Source organism: Bubalus bubalis, chromosome 16, assembly GCF_019923935.1.
Source record: "Bubalus bubalis isolate 160015118507 breed Murrah chromosome 16, NDDB_SH_1, whole genome shotgun sequence".
NCBI classification, from domain to species: Eukaryota; Metazoa; Chordata; class Mammalia; order Artiodactyla; family Bovidae; genus Bubalus; species Bubalus bubalis.
Window position 1 is genome coordinate 65,330,543 of NC_059172.1, and position 20,187 is coordinate 65,350,729.

Genomic DNA, 20,187 nt, shown 5'->3' on the forward strand with positions numbered 1-20,187 from the left:
TATAATACTCTGGTGAAAGGCAGAACAAGAGCAGCCTGGTCCATGCTCACCTAATACAACTAAATCAACCAGGTTAAGTCAGTATTCAATGAATTCATGTATTCACTCAAGAAATGTTTGTTTATTTGAATGCCTACTATGAGAGATACTGAGTGAAGATGAGAGAGGGTATAAACATGAATACAGCTGCTACACTAAGGAATATAAATATACTAAAGAAACCAAACAGATGAACACCTATACAATATAGGGCATGTCAAAATTAGTGCTAGTAATAGTGATATATCACGGAGGAGTTGTTGTTTAGTTGCTAAGTCATGTCCGACTCTTTTGCAACCCATACACTGAAGCTCACCAGGCTCCTCTGTCCACGGGATTTTCCAGGCAAGAACAGTGGAGTGGGTTGCCATTTCCTTCTCCAGGGGATCTTCCCGACCCAGGGATTGAACCTGTGTCTCCTGCACTGGCAGGAGGATTCTTTACCACTGAGGCACCAAGGAAGCCTGAAATCATGGAATACAAGAGACAAAGACATTGGCTCAGATTTGAGAAAGTTCTGAGAGGTGGATGTATAAGCTGAGAAGAGAACGACAATGATGACACGTTCCTATATATACTATTGTGCGCGTGTCTGTGGGAGGGCAAGATGTGGACTGGAGTAAGGAATGGGAAGAATGACTTTTCCCTAGAGAAAACAGGATCAAAGGCCCAGAGACAAGAAAGGTGATAAAATATACAGAATAAATGTGAGATTAATACTGCTGTAGAAGAGGCTAAAAAGTCAAGATGTAGATAGTCCATGCAAAGTCTTGAATGCCATACTAATGTCTCAACTTTGTTACCTGGAAATTACTGAAGGTTTTTGAAAAAGGGAATGGTGTAATTCTACCCACATTTTAGAAAGGTAATTAAATCAACTATACACTAATATAAAATAAAACTTGAAATAAAAACAGAAAGAATGGGGAACCACTGAAAGTTTCTGAGAATGTGAATGATGTGTTTCTAACTACATTTTAGGATGGTAATTCCGGCTGTAATTAGTTTTGAGGGACAAGAAACTCAAAGCAGATAAGTTAGGAAGGTATTATGAGATATTTTCTAACATGAGCCAATGGGTCCAGTAAGGATTTGATATTAAAGACAAAACGGGAGAGAGTAACAAAAAATAATTGATGGCATCAAATGATACAAATACACCGCAGAATGACTGAGGACATCGGGTAAAGGTGATGAGTGGCACTGAGGAAGCTATTTTGGAGATATGAAGACAGATGGGGTTAAGAGGCTCCTAACCAAGTTTTTGCATCATAGATCCTTCCTCAGTCTAATGAAGACTATACACCACTTTTCAAAGTAATGTTTTTAAATGGGTAAAATAAAAACAGACTGCATTACAAAAAATCAATTATATTAAAATAATCATCAAAATATGTAAAAATGTGATACAGTAAAATATATGCCTTTTATTAATACATTAAAATAACAAGGTGTAGCAGATCTAATAACTCTCATGATTCAAAAGTAGTTAAAAGTGAGTTAAGAATATTTATTTCAACTGTAACACAATAGGGAAACTTCTGCTGTTACTAAAATTGGACTTGTTGCTTACATTAATAATTGAGAGAAACAGTAAATTTCAATTAGAGGATATAAATATAAATACTAATTTTTTCCCCATTCAAATCAGAGAATGCCCAATTTCTATCAATGGACACTTCAGGGAACCACAGAACACAGGCTAAAAACTCCCAGTTAAGGAGTAAGTGTGATCTGAAGAAGAGATGACAGCATCTTATTCTTTTAAAAAGTTTGGCAGGAAAAAGAGTAAGTTATAGAAAGATATTTTGGTGGGGAGAGAGATACAAGTTTTTTTTTGTTTAAGAACTTTAAACCAGGAGAATAGATTCAATGGGGCAGGAGAGAAAAAAGGCATGCCGACTTATGTATGAATTAAAGACTAGCAATAAATAAAATGACAATAACTTAAGAGGAAAAAAAAGAAGGAATAGCAGTGAATTGGGAAAACAGGTAGTACTAGTGGTAAAGAATCTGCTTACCAATATGGGAGATTCAACTAACGCAGGTTCAATCCCTGGGTTGGGAAGATCCCCTGGAGGAGGAAATGGCAACTCACTCCAGTGTTCTTGCATGAAAATCCCACGGACAGAGGAGCCTGACGGGCTATGGGAGTGCAAAGAGTTGGACATGACTGAGCAACTGAGCACATACACACATACGAGAAAACAGAGGTGGTTCAATGAGGCAAACCTTGGCTCTCCTTTACCCTGTAATTGTCGGTCAAAATTAACCAGACTACCACTCTTAACCCTGCAGTCCTTTCCCAGCCTCCACAAGCCCCAGAGGGCCAGGACCGACTGGGAAAGAAGAGTGCAAGGTGAGGACAGGCGCCGCCAGGGCACTGCCAGTGTTCAGGGGCAGGAGGTACGCTCTAGTTGCTCTTCTGCCTCCTCGTTTTAATGCATCTTCAATCTTCTTTCTCAGCCTTCAAGATACCTAGAGACTTAATGCTGCCATTTGGCAGTCTAAATACTCCTGTCCTAGTTGCTCCAGCCAGTCTCCCCACAAAAAATCAAAACTTGAAAAGAAAGATCAGTGAGGGTACTGTGATGCTTATATGATTACAGAAATTATTAAGCATCTAAGTGTGAAAGATTCTTGAGGAAGGGGTACAATGGATACTCTACGGACAGTTTGTTAAACAAAGTGACTCTTTGAAAAGACTGATGAAAGATTGTTAAACAGGGCCTTCTTCCTTATCGGTGCACCTTTCCCCCTCTGTGCCTGAGTGTGTCGTGTGCGTTGTGTGTGCGAGCACACACACATGCTTGGGGAGAAGGGGGTGCAGGGAGCATAGAACCTGTTCACCACATTTCTCACTCTTGGAAGAGATTCTTAAGCCATTGGGTTTGGTAAGCAAAAGGCTACCTTATTAGGAAGCAAAGATTTAGCAATTAAACTATCAGTCTCTAGATTCAGTACTTTTTCTTTTTTTTTGGCCATGCTACACACCATGCAAGATCTTAGTTCCCAGACCAGGAATCAAACCCACACCCCCTATAGTGGAAGTACAGATTCTTAACCACTGGACTGCCAGGGAAGTCCCTAGACCTAGTATTTCGAAAATAAATAACTGATTATTTTATCTTCTAATTCTGATTATTTTTTAAGAGCTAACACAAAAAATTGCAGAAGAGGCTAAGTACACATTGACAGGAAATTATTTCAGGATTTTGATCAAATATAAATCCATGTTGAACTGAATTAGCTTATACTAGGTGCTTATCATCAAATAAGTACTCAGTCTATTAAAATGCACATAAAACTTAAGTACTCATTTGCTATCAATGTGGGAAATAAACATTTATGATCTACCTGTTATTTTGAGGAATGCTTAGGCCCAAGACTCAGCACCTGGTAGAGCTCTTGCCAAATTCACATTCTGCTTTCTGGCTGTCACTCAGGAATTCCAAAGTGCTTTCTCTACCTGCCAGATCGTCACTCAGGTGCTATCCCAGCATGCGATGGTCTAGAAGCTAAGTTGCAGCTGCCAACCTGGCATGTGCTTCCCAGCCACCTAGGCCAGTAGTAAAATTTTCTACATCAACCAAATTCACAAAATTAATTTTGTGAATTTTTTTTCTTATAAGCCAACTCCTGATTTTTTTTTTCAGAATCACACTTATAGTAACTATATTCTGAACCTACTCTCTTAGGACAGAAAATCTTTTTAATTTGTGGATCAGGATTGACTTCAAACATTAGAAGCCTCTGATTCCCTGCAGACGTTCTTATTCAAAGGGAGAGATTAAAGACCTTAGGACCTCTAAAGAGGTCTCTTTAATGTAATCAAAAGGCCTGAAAGAACACTGAAAAATAAAGAAGTTAATGGGAAATAAAAGGGCAGCAATTTAAGGCATTTTGTTTTTCTTACTTATAGGGATAACTAGAATTGTCTCCACTGTCCATTTTAAAGAATGTGGAGTACTATATCTATAATTCTGCAGTTTCTCTTGGCCAATTTATTCATCCCATCCAGAAACAGGTCAGAAAAGAACTAGTTTTTATTTCCAAAGCTTTACAATTTGGGGGGTAAGAGTGGGGAGTACCTGGAAGGTACGCCCTGAAACACTTTAAACTAGGAAAGAGCATAGAAAAACAGAGCTGCTGGTTCAACCTCCAACCTCAGGAAATCCTAGCACACACACAGAAGGGAGCACATGAGGATCAAGAGGTGCAGAGATCTGCAGGCAGATATGCCCCGTTTATGGAACACAAATATTTTTAAAATAAACTGGGAACTTAGCTTATTTTGAAAGTTACACCATCCTATCCTTACACAATGATGACACAAAGCCCTGACAATCCAAAGCATTAGATTTACTTAGTTTATCCATAGGCCTTAAATGATAAAAACCATAAAAACTGAGTAGCTATATGAAACAGAAGGGAGGGTGGCAGGGCACAACCTTTAAAAGAATGACATAGCCAGAGGACACAACATGAACTGATTAGAATCAAATGGATCAAGATGGCAGACAAGTCAACTTGACTAGACCTTAATCCTCAGTACACACTCATTGTAACACATCAGCAAGCTAAATAACACACCCAGAGGTGCCATGACAGTTCTAAGGCCGACCATCAAAAACCAAAACGTGGGCAACGGCCCAATCCTGGAAATCTCAGCCCCTTCCCCAAAATGGTTGTCATAATCCTCTCACTCCTTAGCCTATGAAATTACCCAGCCCATAAAGCAAACCACACCACATTTCAAAGTTGCGCTCGCCCTCTATGAAGGTCCACAACTCTGCGGAATGTGTTTCTGTCTGAAAAAAGCCACTTCTTATCTGTTACTTTGTCTCTCACTGAATTCTTTCTGCAATGAGACATCAAGAAACTGAGCTTCATTAGGTCCTAAAACCAGGTCTGAGATCTCAGGTGGGAGAGTGTGGACTTTGGCTGGGTTTGAGTCCTAGCCACATGGGTGAGAGTCCCAGGCAGGATTTTGGCTGGCTTCGGGTCCCAAACTGGGTTTTGCTAGGTTCAAGTCCTGGCATATGGGTTCAAGTCCCAATCTGAGGTAAATGGTTTCATATACATTAAATCTCTCTTCCAGATAACCTGGTGGTTAAAGAAAAATAAAATTCTGGACATTAAAAATGGATGACAACAGGATTATAACCTGTGATGTGGCCAAACAGATACTCAATGGAAAAATTAATGGTGTAAATGTATTATAAAAAAAGAAAGCAATTAAACATTTAAACTACAAAGGTCAAAGTGATCAAACAAACCAAAAATAAAGGCAGACAAAGGAATAAAAGGTTTTTAAATGTGAATAATCATGGAAGAAATAAAAACTTTAAGATTTATACCCTCCATTCCGTTTCTCACAAAGAATACTAAACCTATAGGTTCTATGGGTATCTAGCAAACTCCTGTTACTGAGATTTTCTAGGGCACCTAAGAACATGAAAAACATCCCAACCGGTTTATGAGAATAGCATAATTATGTTGACAAACCTAACAAAGATGGACAAAACTAACCAAATATATGTATAATCTTACTTATACTTTATCTAAAAGTCCTAAATGTAAGAAAGATAAGTTATATAGTATATTCAAATTATAATAATACACATTAGCCAGTAGATTTTATTCTATAATAGATTTTTCTAATATTGAACATTGTTAATTCAATTAATTTAATCATAAGTAATGATTAAAGACCTGTTTTGGATGGATGTGGAAGATGAAAGAGACATGAAGAACAAAGAACCTTGAGATTTTTGGTTTGAGCAGCTGAGAAGTTGGTATTAACTCTTACAAAAGTGGGGAAGACTTGGAAAGAGACAGATTTGGAAGGACAAAAATTCTGTTTTAGATAATTTTGTTTCAGATACTAATTGCTATCCAAGTAGAGCTGTCCCAAGATAGGTGGGTAACAGAGAGACGTCAGGATTGGAGATAAATATTTGGTAGTCATTAGCATGTAGATGGAGAAGGCAATGGCGACCCACTCCAGTACTCTTGCCTGGAAAATCCCATGGATGGAGAAGCCTGGTGGGCTGCGGTCCATGGGGTCACACAGAGTCAGACACGACTGAAATGACTTAGGAGCAGCAGCAGCAGCAGCATATAGATGGTATTTAAAAATATAGTATTGGATGGATGGAAAACTGTAGAAAAAAGAAGAGTGTTCAGGATCCAAATTTTAGTAATTTAACAATAGAAAGACACTAGATACTAGCTAGATTTGTGAATACCATATTTTAATATAGTATATGTTGCTATACTTATTTTTGAAATCAAGCTAAATTAGGACCTTGACACAAAATTATTTAATATAAACCTTATTATATCACAAGGTTGGTTTCCTGCTGGCCTCTCAATACTTCAGTTTCAGTTGCAGTGTCATTTTTGTGATCTGTAAATTATCTGAATCTTTTTTGAGGGGCAGTCATTTTTAAAGTGTTCTGCAAACTGCCTCAGAGCCTGAGTAATGAGGGCACTGGGACTCTGACTCTAAGACTTTATTTGAAGAAAGGGTTTTATTCCAAGAGACGAATCTGCTTCATTTACTTTAAGTCATATTTTATAAATATCATGTAGTAGTGGACAATGGTGAAAAGTAGAGTGGGTCTCAAAGTCTGAAGTAAGGATGGAATCATTTAGTGGACTGAAAGCGTAAAATTCAGCCTTACTGACATTTAAGCCTTATTTAAAATGACTGACTGCATGCTTAACTGAAAAAGAAAATAACATGAGTCAAATGCTGAAAATACATTTTGAAGATGTGCCTAAAAGATACTTAGGAATTTAGTAATTTAAGGGAATCGTCCCATAATATATAAATCTGTTTTCAATCTTCTTATGTTTAACTTTTATAGATATTTACAGGAATATATGTATGTAAGCAGGGGATACCTATGTCAGGAAACAACAGCCATTGGCATTTAAAATATGAAATAACAGAAAAAGACTCATTAAAATCAGAAATAAGTTCAAATACCTATTATTAATCAATACTGTTCTATGATTTCAACCAATGCAACAAGACAAGAAAAAAAGCTGAAGTTTTTTAAAAACTGGTATTATTTTGGAGTCACTAAGATCCTGACAATCAAGAGACTCAACTGAAAAAGTACTAGAAGTCAGTCCTACAATATAACTAACAGCACATAAAAGTTCAGTAGGGGATTCCCAGGTGGCTGGGTAGTAAAGAATCCACCTGCCAATGCAGGAGATGCAGGTTTGATCCCTGAGTCGGGAAGATCTCCCAGAGAGGGAAATGGCAACACACTCCACTATTCTTGCCTGGAAAATCCCATGAACAGAGGAGCCTTGTAGGCTACAGTCCATGGGGTCACCGAGTCAGACATGACTGAGCACAGGGTAACTAGGTTATTTAAAACTGAATAACTTTCCTTTATAGCACATACTACAAGGTATAATATGTAAGCATATCAAGTATAAAATATAGTAAGGCAAAATCTCATTCATAATAATGATTGCTAACATCTCTCAGGGGCTTATACATTATTGGTTAATATCCACAACCATATTATATGATATTACCATGATAATAGGTACTATCATCACAATTTCACACAAAAAACTGAGGCTTAGGAAAGTATAAGAAATTTGCCCAAGAATATACAAATGTCAGAACAGTAATTCAAATTCAATCTTTCTGACTCTACTGAAAAATCTTTCTTAACACTATTATGTCATTCTTATCTATCAAATTAACAAAGACAGGTTGTACAGGGAAAGAGTGATGGGTACTGAGAGCAACACACATGGATTTCTAAAAAGAATATAAATTGGTGCAAATTTTCCAGAGGGCAATTTGCATGATCACATCTAGGAATTTGTATAAAATACATTCATAAGTGTGTACAAAGATCTACATACATGGACATTTATCACTGTTCATTATAACAATAAAAAATAGTCATACTTTAAATACTTAGCAATATAAGCTTGATTAAATTATAGTCATACTTGAACATGCTGAATGCCACTTGGCTTTCAAAATAATAATCACAATATTCACATACAAAATGATCTTTAAAAGGATATTTAATGATATAGGAAAACATAGTATATTGAATGAACAGTAAGGAATAAAACTACCTATGCATACAAATTTTTTAAAGGATGTGTTTATAGTTAGTAGGAGAGTTAAAAAAAAAAAAATACCAAAACTTTAAGTTATCTCTAGGGGAGAATTATGTATTTTTTTTTTAACTTTTTCTCTATTTTAAAAACGTGATAAAATAAATGTGTTAAAATATTTAACTCAAGTGAGAAGTTGCTATCTGACTCAGGGAGCTCAACCCAGTGCTCTGTGACAACTAGAGGGGTGAGAGGGGGTGGGAGACGGGAAGGAGGGAACATATATATACCTGTGGTTGATTCCTGTTGATGTATGGCAAAAACTAGCACAATATTGTAAAGCAAATATCTTGCAAGAAAAAAAAATACTTAACTTTAACTCAAAATTTAGTTTTAAAAGATAAAATGATAGATATGCCCTTTAGAAAACATCTCTATTTGAAACCATTTTTTTCCTATGCAGGATACTGCTAATTTTAACACACTTTATGACTTAAAAATTTTATGTTACTTAAGGCACTTTTCTATCTTAGCGAAAATAGAAATACCTACTTTATCAAAACAGATAATTTATTAAACATTTCCAGCATTTTAGATCTATACTAATCATTTAAAATGACAGCAAAATTCCAAGAAGTATCTAATGCATAAAATTGCCAACTCAGTGGGAGCAATTCAAAGAACATGATGACTTAATGATAAAAAACATTTAAGTCAACAGTGAGGAGGCAGCTTTAATTACATGGGAAACCTGCTTCCTGTAAGTATACAAAACAATAAATTATAAAGTAAAAGCCAAGATTTAAAAATGACCAAAGTTACAGAATAAGGATAAAATTAAGTCCACATAATTTTGAATAGGAAATGAGTAGAGATGACTAAGAACAAAGAACAGAAACTAATTTTAGCTTCACCCTACAAGACAGGAGGTAACAAATTTGAGAGTCCTTTGAAAAATGTAGGGCTTCCCCAATAGCTCAGTTGGTAAAGAATCTGCCTGCAATGCAGGCGATCCCAGTTCAATTCCTGGGTCGGGAAGATCCCCTGGAGAAAGGATAGGTTACCCACTCCAGTATTCTTGCATTTCCCTTGTGGCTCAGTTGGTAAAGAATCTGCCCGCAATGCGGGAGACCTGGCTTCGATCCCTGGGTTAGGAAGCTCCCCTGGAGAAGGGAAAGGCTACCCAGTCCTGTATTCTGGCCTAGAGAATTCCAGGGTCCCAAAGAGTTGGACATGACTGAGCGACTTTCACTTTGAAAAATCCAAAATGTAAACTGACGTATTAAAAGCAGTAAATTTGATTTTACAAATTTTTTTAATCTGGTAATCTCAATTACTCAGAACACAAGAGTCAGTGAATAAGTAGACAGAAAAACAAAACAAAATCTCTGTCTAATCAATTCAGTGAATACTGCTAAATCATTTTATAATAACATTAAGTGTCTTCTATGTTCTGGTGGGCACTTTTACACTCATTAGCTTGAATTAGTAAAAACAACTTGCAAAGTACTGAACAAGAAATCAAAGAGAAACTGAGTTCTGTCTAGGGTCACAGCCAGTATAGGACAGAGCTGGGATTTAAACCCAGGTCTAGCTGATGTTGGCTTCCCCAGTGGCTCAGCGGTAAAGAATCTGCCTGCAATGCAGGAGCCACAGGAAGACAGTGGGTTTGACCCTGGGTGGGGAAGATCCCCTGGAAGAGGGCATGGCCACCCACTCCAGTATTCTTGCCTGGAGAATCCCATGGACAGAGGAGCCTGGTGGGCTACAGTCCATAGGGCTTCAGAGTTGAACTCGGCTGAGGCCAGTTAGCATGCACACACTAGCTAACATCAGAGGGCCCAACTGCTCTCTTTCAAAGTAAAGTCTCTCAGTTCTCCAACCTAGGCTGTCTGAGAGTCCTACAGGCCTTTAATTGTTACCTAAAATACTTTTATTTTAGCCATAATATTAGCTGTTGTCATTCAGCTTCACAGTCCATAGCAGTTATCTGCTTCAAATTAGAGGAAGTGACGTCAACAAGGAAAGAAGACCAAAAATCACTGCTATAAATCAACAGAAATCATTGAATTCTGCTGTTCTGATCATCATTAATAATAATAATAAAAAAGCTAGACAAGCATTGCTGTTTAGTTAGGATAAATCAGAAATCTTGATAACTTCTATTCCATCACCTGGAAGATAGGCAAAACAACAGTATAAACTTTATACAATTGATGTAAAACTAAATTAGATAATAGAAGTAAAGTGCTTAATACTGTACCTGCCATAAATTAGTGCCCAATAAATATTGGCTATTATTATGTTTTACAGTAAGTAAACTTAAAGGCTATATGACTTGAAGGCAGAAAAATATAGTTTATGGGTATAAATTTTTCTATTTAAAAGTTAAAACATTTTGCTCTTGGAAGATCTTAAGACTAACTTTTAGAAATTCACTTTTATAATAACCTTTCCCAGCTAAGTGGGGTAGATAAGGCTCATTATATTTTTATAGGGCAAATGTATACAGCCACTCAAGAAATGACATTATACATTTTAATTTTAAAATGCTGGGTATACCAATTGTGTTATTTGCTCTGCACTGATTATTACAATCATCTCTTAACCATTTCCTGGCTTTTGTTCATCCTACCACATCTCAGCAGATCCATTTAAAGAGCATACTCTGTGGCCTTTAACATTCATGAAGTATCTATGAGGTGCCAAACACCGTAGAAGACTTGGGATAAAACAACAGCCCAGAGTCCTGGCCCTTGAAGAGCCTAAAGACTCCAAATAAGATAACGAAGATCCTAGACAAAGTATAGGGTACAGCTATAAACATTTTGTATGACTGTTCATCCTGACGACAGATCTAGGTTTGAGCTAGTATTCTTCTGTTGTTTTATAGATGGAGGTAACAGGCACAGAAAGCAAAAAAGGAATAAAAATGAAACAGCTAACTATCACCAACTATGCAAGTGCTATAGACGGATTCACAGTATTTTGAAAACACAGGAGAGTAAATAAATCATTTTGCCTAAAGATGGGGGATTAGAAAATGCTTGTGTTTTCAATTTAAAACCCAAGTAAAAATTCTGTAACATGTAAATACAGCAATACAAAAAATAGGAGAGTGTTTATCAAAATATTTACAGAAGCTATGTATGGATAAGATTTCAGGTGGTTTTGCTTTTCTCTGCTTTTTTCCTTAATCAACCTGCTCTACTTTAATATCTTAAAATATAAGTAGAACAAAAACCAGCTTAAAATTGTGCTAACGCTCTTCTAGCAAACTGTCAGAATTTTAAAGTTAATAGTGCATTCATACATGGAATGAAATCAGCTCTCTCTTTGCTGATGAGTGTACATATCAATCAGCTTTTCTGGAAAACTTTTTCATCATCAAAGACCTTAAAGTTTATTCTCTTTGATCATCACTTCTACAAATTCATCCTAAGAACACAGATGTAGAAAAAAATTTTACTATGATATTCAACTCAAGTATGATATTAAAATATTGTACGTGCTCAGTTGCTCAGTAGTGTCCGACTCTTTGCAACCCTATGAATTGTAGCCTGCCAGGCTTCTCTGTCCATGGAATTTTCCAGGTAAGAATACCGGAGTGGATTGCCATTTCCTGCTCCAGGGAATCGTCCCGAACCAGGGATTGAACCTGAGTCTCTTGTGTCTCCTGGACTGGCATGTGGATTCCTTACCACTGTGCTACTTGGGAAGCCATTAAAATATTAGGGAGTAACAAATACTGAAATAGGAGAACAATTACATAAAATATGTTCTTAGGAAGAAAATGTTTGAACTATTTTTATGCTCATGAGAAAAATCCTTAGTGCATGTTAAATGGGGATGGAAAGATGAAGCACCAAGCTCTATAAACAGTGTTAATTCCAATTATACAAGAAAAAGATACACCTTTTTAGAACCAAACCTCTGAGATGATTCCATTATGTAGTTTAAATCTCACAATAATAGATATATTTATTAACATACATTAAGTTAAAGAGACCTTAATATTTGGTTCTCAGCCAACTTGAACCAAATATTCCAACTGGTTGGAACACTTGCTCTGTCATTATTAACTGTGAGACCTGTAGTAAGTTATTTAAACACAAGTTAGTTTGGTTTCCTCATCAGAAAAGAAAAAAAAAAAAAGTACTGAAATACTTCTTCATAGGAGTGCAGTAAGTATTAGATGCATTAATGTATGTACAGCACTTAGAACAGTGCTTGGCACAGTGTCACCTACTATTATCAATCTTAACCTACAATGGTGTAAACCAAGTGAGATCTAAGCTGAGGCAGTAATGTGCTGTGAACCAGGCAAAAGGTGAGAGGGACTAGAGGAAGAATATTCCAGGCAAGCAGGAAGATCTGGGGATTTTTATTCCCTATCCACCTTTAGAGATTTGATCATTTATCTTAAAGGCAGAATGCTTTGAATGTTCAGACATCTGCTTATGGGTTTTACTTGATGCTAGTTCACTGGGCATAAGAATTATCATGCATCTTTACATTTTCAAACTATATTTATCAACATACAAACACACAATAACACACAGTTTAAAGGACAAACTAAAAAACAGTATCACAGGAAGGCAGAGCTGCCCGGTAGTTAAGGGATGACTTTCAAAGTCAGATTCAGGGGTTCAAACTCCCTTCTGCAATTTACTAGGCTGGGCAAGTTATTTAAACTTTCAGTCTCAGTTTCCTCATCTGCAGAATGAAAATAATAAAAACAAAGGATAAGCATGACATTGGCATATCTGTGCATAATTGTTGTTCAGTCACCCAGTCATGTCGGACTCTTCAATAGCTATTATTATGTTAGCTATAAAAACCAAAGCAAAGTTAGAGAACTGATATCTCATCACAGACCTGAAAATTATCTTTATGCCATCAGATCCAAAATACAGTTCCTCAGTCGTGATATCCACTGAACACCTGGGGTCCAATTTGGCAGATATAATCCATGAAAACATAGCTTCAGAGAAGCCAGTAACATAAAATAGGATACTTTTATTAGTCCAGTAATTAAAACAAAAATGTAGTAAAAGGAAATGACTAATAAAAACTTCCATCAGCATACAAACACTCCAAGTTTCTGTTTCCTATCTTTTAATATTTTCCATTATAATAAACTAATTTCATTAGACTTTCATTTTTAAAAGCAGGTTAAAAAAAGTGGCCTCTTTTTTGTTGTTTTGTTTAAAAGTTCATTTTACTTTACATGTAATGTTTAAGTACTTGTGTGATGCTGGAGGTAGGAATGTAACTTACTTTGAAAGTAAAATGCATTCTTAAACTAAATAAAATACTCAAGCATTTGAAATTATAGATACACAGTTACTAGACCATTCTGATTTGTAGGGTACCTTCAAGTAGACAGATTAAGGTAATTTAAAATCAGAATGCCAAACTGGAAAACAGGTGAACAGAGAGGCAAATCTGAAATAATCTTCCTGGGGTTATCAACAGTAAGACAATTTTACAAATACTTGGTGAAGCTATCCTTATATTCAAACAACAGATAACACCAAAATTGAGAAACTGCTACTAAAATTGAATATGTGATTAAGTAAATGAAAGTCATACCCTCATACCCTAAATATATTGACTTTAAAAAATATATAACACATTATATTCCTTGTGATTTTAATAAAGTCCAAAACTTGTATGAGTCTTTTCACTGTTTTCCGTTTACAATATGCATTAGAAAAACTAAATGAGGAAATAAGAGAACTGATGAACTTTCTCAAATTTCTAAATATACCGAGCCCCAAGTATCTCTGCAACTATTCTAAGATGATTTAAAAAAAATTAAATTAAATAAACCTGAATCAATAAGCGTCTCATGGGCATGGGGATATTCCAACACAATCTTGCAACCAATAGGAAAACTTTCCCTAAATCTCGATTAGTATTTCATCCCTGTATCTATCACAAACCAGAACTGTTAACGGTTACCCAAACGGCAAGATACCCAGTTAGAGTAATCAGTCCTTGGAAGCTTTAGGCTGTTTTTAAGGACCTCAAGGGGGTAAGGACGAGGCAGTTAAGGGAAGAAAAGCAGGATTCATTTCTCCGAGTTACATCTTTAACACCTCTTTATAGGGAGTTTAACGTGGGAACCGGTCCAGCTGAATGAGCGCAGGGCGAAAATGAGAATTCGTCTGGAGATAGGGGTGCTGCGGGATGGGAGGACAGAGGGGATTTCGCCACGGCCCGCCTGGGGGCGGCAGTTTGGCTGGACCGACGGATAATAAAAATCGAATGGCTGGGGCTGGATCTGAGCGGTCGGATGCCGCCTCACCCCACGGGCGCTCCGGGTCCGAGCTCCAGGAGACGGGCTGTGGGTCCCTGTCCATCCGGGGCGCCCGGGCCCGCTTCCATATTCGGCTGGGAGTGGACCAGAGCCCTAGGCCTCGGGGGTCGGGGAGACCGGCCTCATCTCGCCCGACATCCCCGGTGGGGCCGGCTCTACCCACGGGGGGAGGATGCGCCGGGCTTTCCCCTCGACCCCGTCCGAGCCCCGGGAGCGGCCGGGGCGCAGGGACTCGACTTCCCGGGACCAGGGCCTCCCTGGGCCTGGAGCTGAGCCGGCGCGGCCGCCCCGGGTCCCGGCCCCTCCGCCCAACGCTCGGGCGCGGCCTCCCGGCCCGCAGCCCTCCCGTCGCCCGGCTCCCCCAGGAGGGCCACGGTCGGCGCGGTCCGCCCCTCCACCCCATTCCCGAGGGACAAACCTGGGGGCCGCTACCCGGCAGGGCCGACCCGGCGAGGGAGAGACGCGCGGCGGCGGCGGGGCCCGCAGCGACAGCAGCCACCTCGGCCCTGCCGGCTCGGCGCCTCGCCCGCCCGCGGCCCCTGCGCCCCTTCCCCCGGCCGGCCCCACGCGCACCCCACCCGCCACGCGCGCGCCCCGCTCTGTTGCTCAACCTACTTGCAGCCTCTTCTCATCGGCCATCACCACATGCCCGGGAAGCCGGGGCCGCCCCAGGACCCGCTGGCGGGCGGCCGCCTCTCCTTCAGCCCCAGGCCGCCGCTAGGGCGCGGGGCGAGCGGGAGGCTCCCCCATTGCCGCCCGCCCGCCCGCCGGCCACCCGCCGGGGCCCCGGCTCGGCCCGCCGCCCGCGCCGCCGCTCCGAGAGGAGGGCGAGCCAGTCTTTCCCGCGGCCGGTTCGCTCCTCGCCCGCCCGCCCGCCCGCAGCCGCAGCCGCAGCCGCTGCGCCGCCGCTTCCTCCTCCCCTTTCCTCTTTTTCCTTCTCCTCCTTCGCTTCGTCGGGAGCCGAGTTTGGCAAACCAGCACCTGCTGCTGGAGATCACCGAGAACTGAAACAGGAAACCCCAAGCCCAGGGGAAAACCCGGGAGGCGTGGAGAGGGGTGAGGGGAGCTGCTGGAACCTGTCGGGCTCGACCGGGCCACTGCGGCCGCCCGAGGTTCCCGCGCCGCCTCGCCTCGCGCCCAGCCCGGGGGTCCCGACCTCCCCGCCCCGCTCCCCCCTGCCCGGGCCGTGCAGGCGCCCCTCGGCTCGGTTACGCCTCCTCCACCCGGCAATAACACAGATCATTCCCTGGGCTGCCAAGGGAATCGCTGTCTTCCTTTTCCCGTGCTTGTTTGCTTATTATCGGTATTCCGTAATGAGGGGGGAAAAAACCACACCCGGCATTAGCAAGACCAATAAGGGAATTTATTAATAAACAAATGAAGCTGTTGGGATTTCACCCAGGGGAAGAACTTCTTGCAGTAAGGAAACTGGCCCTGTTGGAAGTGGCAACATGTCAAAATGGAGGCGAAAGCCAGGTTGAATCCAGATCTCTTTCCGGAGGTTGGGAGGAGACAGCACCGAGGTGGGAGTTCCGAGTGTGAAAGCGCTGAGCGCATCGGGCCTTTCTACTTCTGCGGAACGTCCAACATCCAGCACAACCTAAGCCAGCGTTTCAGCAATGTTCAAATCGTCTCACTCACCTGCCTGTGGAATTGTCTCCTGACGCCTCACTCCTAGCCTTGGGCAGGATGCATGTACTTTTAGAGGGAGAGGGAATTGTCTCCCTGGATTGTGCCCCTCCCAGGGGTCACAGACCAGGCAGCTGCTTTAAGTGCCTTATCTCATTTAAGTGTCCCCACAGCCACCTGAGCTAGGTATTATAATCCCCTTTTTCCTACAGAAGACTGAGATTAGAAAAATTTCCCGAAATGACCCTCCTTGCATAGGAGGGATCCAGGTCCGTCTTCATCGAAAGCACATAATTGTTTCAGGGGACCTTGAATCACACTTTTGATCACACTATTCACCTTTTAACAAAATTATTTCTTGCCTGTCTGAATTGTTTTCAATAGGGGCATACTCGCTTTAAGCCTGGGTTCTGCTGAATCTGATGGGGCTGCTTAATGGTAGTGATATCTGTGATGCTTACTGGGGTTCACCCTTTCCAGTTTCTGTATTTAGAAAAAACAACCCTGTTTTTATGGCTCAGGTGAGCAGTACAGATGCCTCCACCTCTTTGGCCAGCATCTGTTACTCTTTAGCTATGGAGGATATGGGGGTCCCAGCTGAGAGTGTCCTGCTGGTGTTCATGGCACAGTGACACTGCAAGAGGAAAGGCGAGCATCTCACCAAGTCCGCTTTCCGCTACAGTAGGCGAAGTCTTGGGGCCTAGTAACTGAAATAGTAGACCAGTAGGCCTCTTTGGGGGCATATGTGAATTCTGTGGTCTACATTTTTAGTACCGCCTTAGGAAGCTTGGCAACCTGCTCTCTGCAGCCAGGTCAGTTTGAATTGGCGGCAGTGAGGGAGGGATGCTCGGAAAAGCATTCCATGTTCTCTGAGCCAAACCCTCAGAAGTCTCTTGAGCAGTATTAGGGAGTGGCAGGGACTTAGAAAGAGGCTGGCTTGCTGACAATAGTAAGTGATGGCATCTGTGACATGATTTTAGTGATGCCAGGAAGTTCCCCTACTCCACAATAATACCACCCACATAGTCTATCTTACTTCCCTCAATTGACTCAACTGAATTCCACTCAATATTGATTTAGCATGATTGTGTACTAAATTAGGTACTTTGGAGGTGAGAGATAGGAAGAAGTATTAAAATAGACATTTAGTGAATGTTCACTATGTTCCAGGCACTATTCTGAGCACTTTGCATATATTCTTTCACATAGCACCCACAAAACCCCTATGAGGGAATAACTATCACTGTTTCCATTTCACAAATGAGAAAACTGAGACCAAGGTTAAGGTCAGTAAATAACAGTACAAAGATTAAAACACAGGCAGTTTAACTCTACAGTTCAGGACTCATTATGTGAATGATACACTAACCACCCTTAGTTACCTTACTATGTAGTTGGGAGATAAAAAGATGAAAGTTAAAAGAAGACAAAATAATTTTTAAGTTTTAAATATGTGTCATGGGTAAGAAAGGCAATGAAAGTTCAGAAGACTAATAGAGGAATTACTTTAGACTGGAATGGATGAAAGATAGGGTTTCAAAAGGGGGAGATTTAAACTGGATAATGAAGATGGATAGTACTTTGATAAGCAGAGAGGATAAGCAAGGGCATATGAGTGAAACAGCGTAAGCAAAAATAGAATGCCAGGGAAATCTGAAAACTAGGGATTAAAAAAAGCTGGAAAGGGAAAGTAGGGCCAAATTACACAGAGATTTACAAATGAGAGAAGGAGAGAGAGAGATGGGGAGAGAGACAGACAGAGAGTTTGAGCTCATGTTGCCTTTATACACAGAGGAATCTGTGAAGGGTTTTGAACAGAAGGTAACATGGAGAACATTTCTAATTTAGTAAAATCAATATTGTATTGGTTACTGGATGGTTTGGAAAGGGGAAGGATTGACGCAGGGAAACAAGTTTGAAGGTCAGAATGGGAGAACAGATGCCAATGAAGAAATCATGAGGGAGGGAATGAAGGAACCAGTTAGTGAGACATTGTGACAAAAATCACTGAGACTTTGTAAATGATTGGATACACTTAATGGAGACTACCCTAAGAAAAAGGAGAAGTCGAAAATGACTTAGGAGTATGAATATGAAACCTGTAATATCTCTGACTGGAAAAAAGGGAAGTCTGGGGTTAGAGGAACTACTGTTTTGAGCACATGTTTAGAGGAGTTTGGGTTTAGGCATGCGTTTGTGGTAATAGTGGGGATATACTTGGGGAAGTGTTTCATAGCTTTATCTAGAAAAGGCAAAAAGTTGGGTTAGTGAGGCTTTTATTTGCTACTGAGAGAATAAGTATGAACATTTTATATGGTCACAGTTATAACAATAACCAACCACGGTGTTCATCTTAAGTAAACCAGGGTTCAAAGAATATTTCAATCCTTCTGTGGCTCTGAGATAAATAAACTTTGGGAAATTCCTCTTCTCTTTACTCCAAGTTCTATTTACTTGAAAGGAAAAAAGATATATAGGAAAGAAATTTCATGGCTTCAGAGAATGTCAGATTGATGAAAGAAAACTTAAGAGATCATTAAACCTGACCACAATTTTCAGTTTGCAAATGGTGAAACTGAGGATCAAATTTTGAATGTCTGATATTAAAACTTCAAAAATAGGCATTAGGCAAATATGGCACATTTGCTAATTATCAATGCTGGATTGCACATTTGTATTTTATAAAAGAAGCCTGGACCTTGAATTGTGAGTTTGAATTGCATATAATTAAAGAATTTGAGAGGCTATGGATCCATAATAGGTGAAGACTTGGGACAGTCTCATCAATTAAAAGCAAATATTTGGAAAGAACAGGTTGGAGGCAGAAGGTGGTAGGAAGAATGGTTGCAACAGCAGAACTTCTTTAAAATGTACTCCCAGGTAGATGATCTCACACAGAGATTCATATTTGAACCTAAAAAGACTGAGTTTCAGGAGCCCATCACACCTTACTTGGCTGCCTCATCATCCAGATGCCCAGTCACCTTGTCTAAGACCTCTAGGAGCTTCAGAAGTGATGGCCCACAGGTCACCTTCAGGTTCAGAACTGGTACACACCCCTGAAAACTACTTCTAGTTCTATCTGGAGCTTTACTAGTGGTACCCTTAGGAATATTCTCATCCCCTGCTACACGTGGGGATGAGAATTATTTTCTTTGTTCTCGCATCTCCTGCTTTATCAGTTATGCCAAAACACTTACCTTAGTTGAAGTGATGTCACTAGACCATTGGATGCATCTTCTTCTCCAGCATTTTGTCCAGCACTTGATTTCCTCTGATGGAAGAGCTTCATCTATCCAGATGACTACTGTGAATTTTCATTCACAGTTTCTTTTATGTCTTTCAGAGAAGTTCTGGTTAATTCCAACAACCCATGATATGTAACGCTTCCTTAGTGTTATTACTCTAAACGGCCACTTCCCAAGCACATAATCTGTGTAAGATGGACACAGAAGGATAAAACACTTCTTTTCTTTGTACTACAGTGACTGGTTAGAGTTGCTTTTTAATACTGAGTTCTTAGGGAAAGGAAACTAGAGGGTATGAGATATGGGCTGTTGGCCAATCCCACGACTTCTTTCTTTTGATGAGTTACCACGGGATTCAATATCAGCAGCATGACTCTTGTTTTCAGCATGTGGGAAGTCAGACAGCAAGATTTTCAATATGCTTGTGTCATACTGTTGTGTGATTATTCTACCTGAGCTGGACAGTGTGGTTGTACTCATTTCACCGTATTTGACCAACATAGGAATTTTGAAAAAATAAACATTTAAGAAATACTTCTAAGGTGACATTTTGCCATCTTGACAGGGACCACACCTATCATTGCAGTTCATCCGGCCCAAAAGTTTTAAAATTGCTATTTCAACATGGATTTTCAAATGTACCAAAAACATCCTCATGACCTCTGCAAGCATCTGTTGTTTTAGAAGGAAGCAGGCATGTAGAATTACAAATGTACAAAAGGGAAAGAGTTGGAAACAGAATTATGGAATTTCCAGGTTAGAGTACATCTTATGTTAAAAGGCTAAATCACAAGACTACTAATTGTAGCATTACTTGCAAAGTCAAAAAAATTAGGATCA

At 40.0% G+C, this 20,187-nt stretch overlaps 1 protein-coding gene across 3 annotated transcripts in view; it reads right to left on the minus strand.

Annotated features, from left to right (window-relative positions):
• ZC3H12C (zinc finger CCCH-type containing 12C) overlaps positions 1-19,610 on the minus strand; it is a 76,132-nt gene extending 56,522 nt beyond the window's left edge. The window contains exon 1 of one of the 3 annotated variants that reach the window (XM_006072582.3): positions 19,300-19,610. Coding sequence is in view for 1 of the 3 variants with exons in the window: in XM_025266922.2 (XP_025122707.1) it covers positions 15,086-15,109 (24 nt within the window). In the remaining 2 variants the exon portion in view is untranslated. Of the gene's footprint in view, positions 1-2,060; positions 2,095-15,085; positions 15,579-19,299 lie in introns of those variants that run through there. The other 2 variants (XM_025266922.2, XM_025266923.2) reach the window with 2 other exon arrangements.
• Positions 19,611-20,187: the final 577 nt, after the last annotated feature.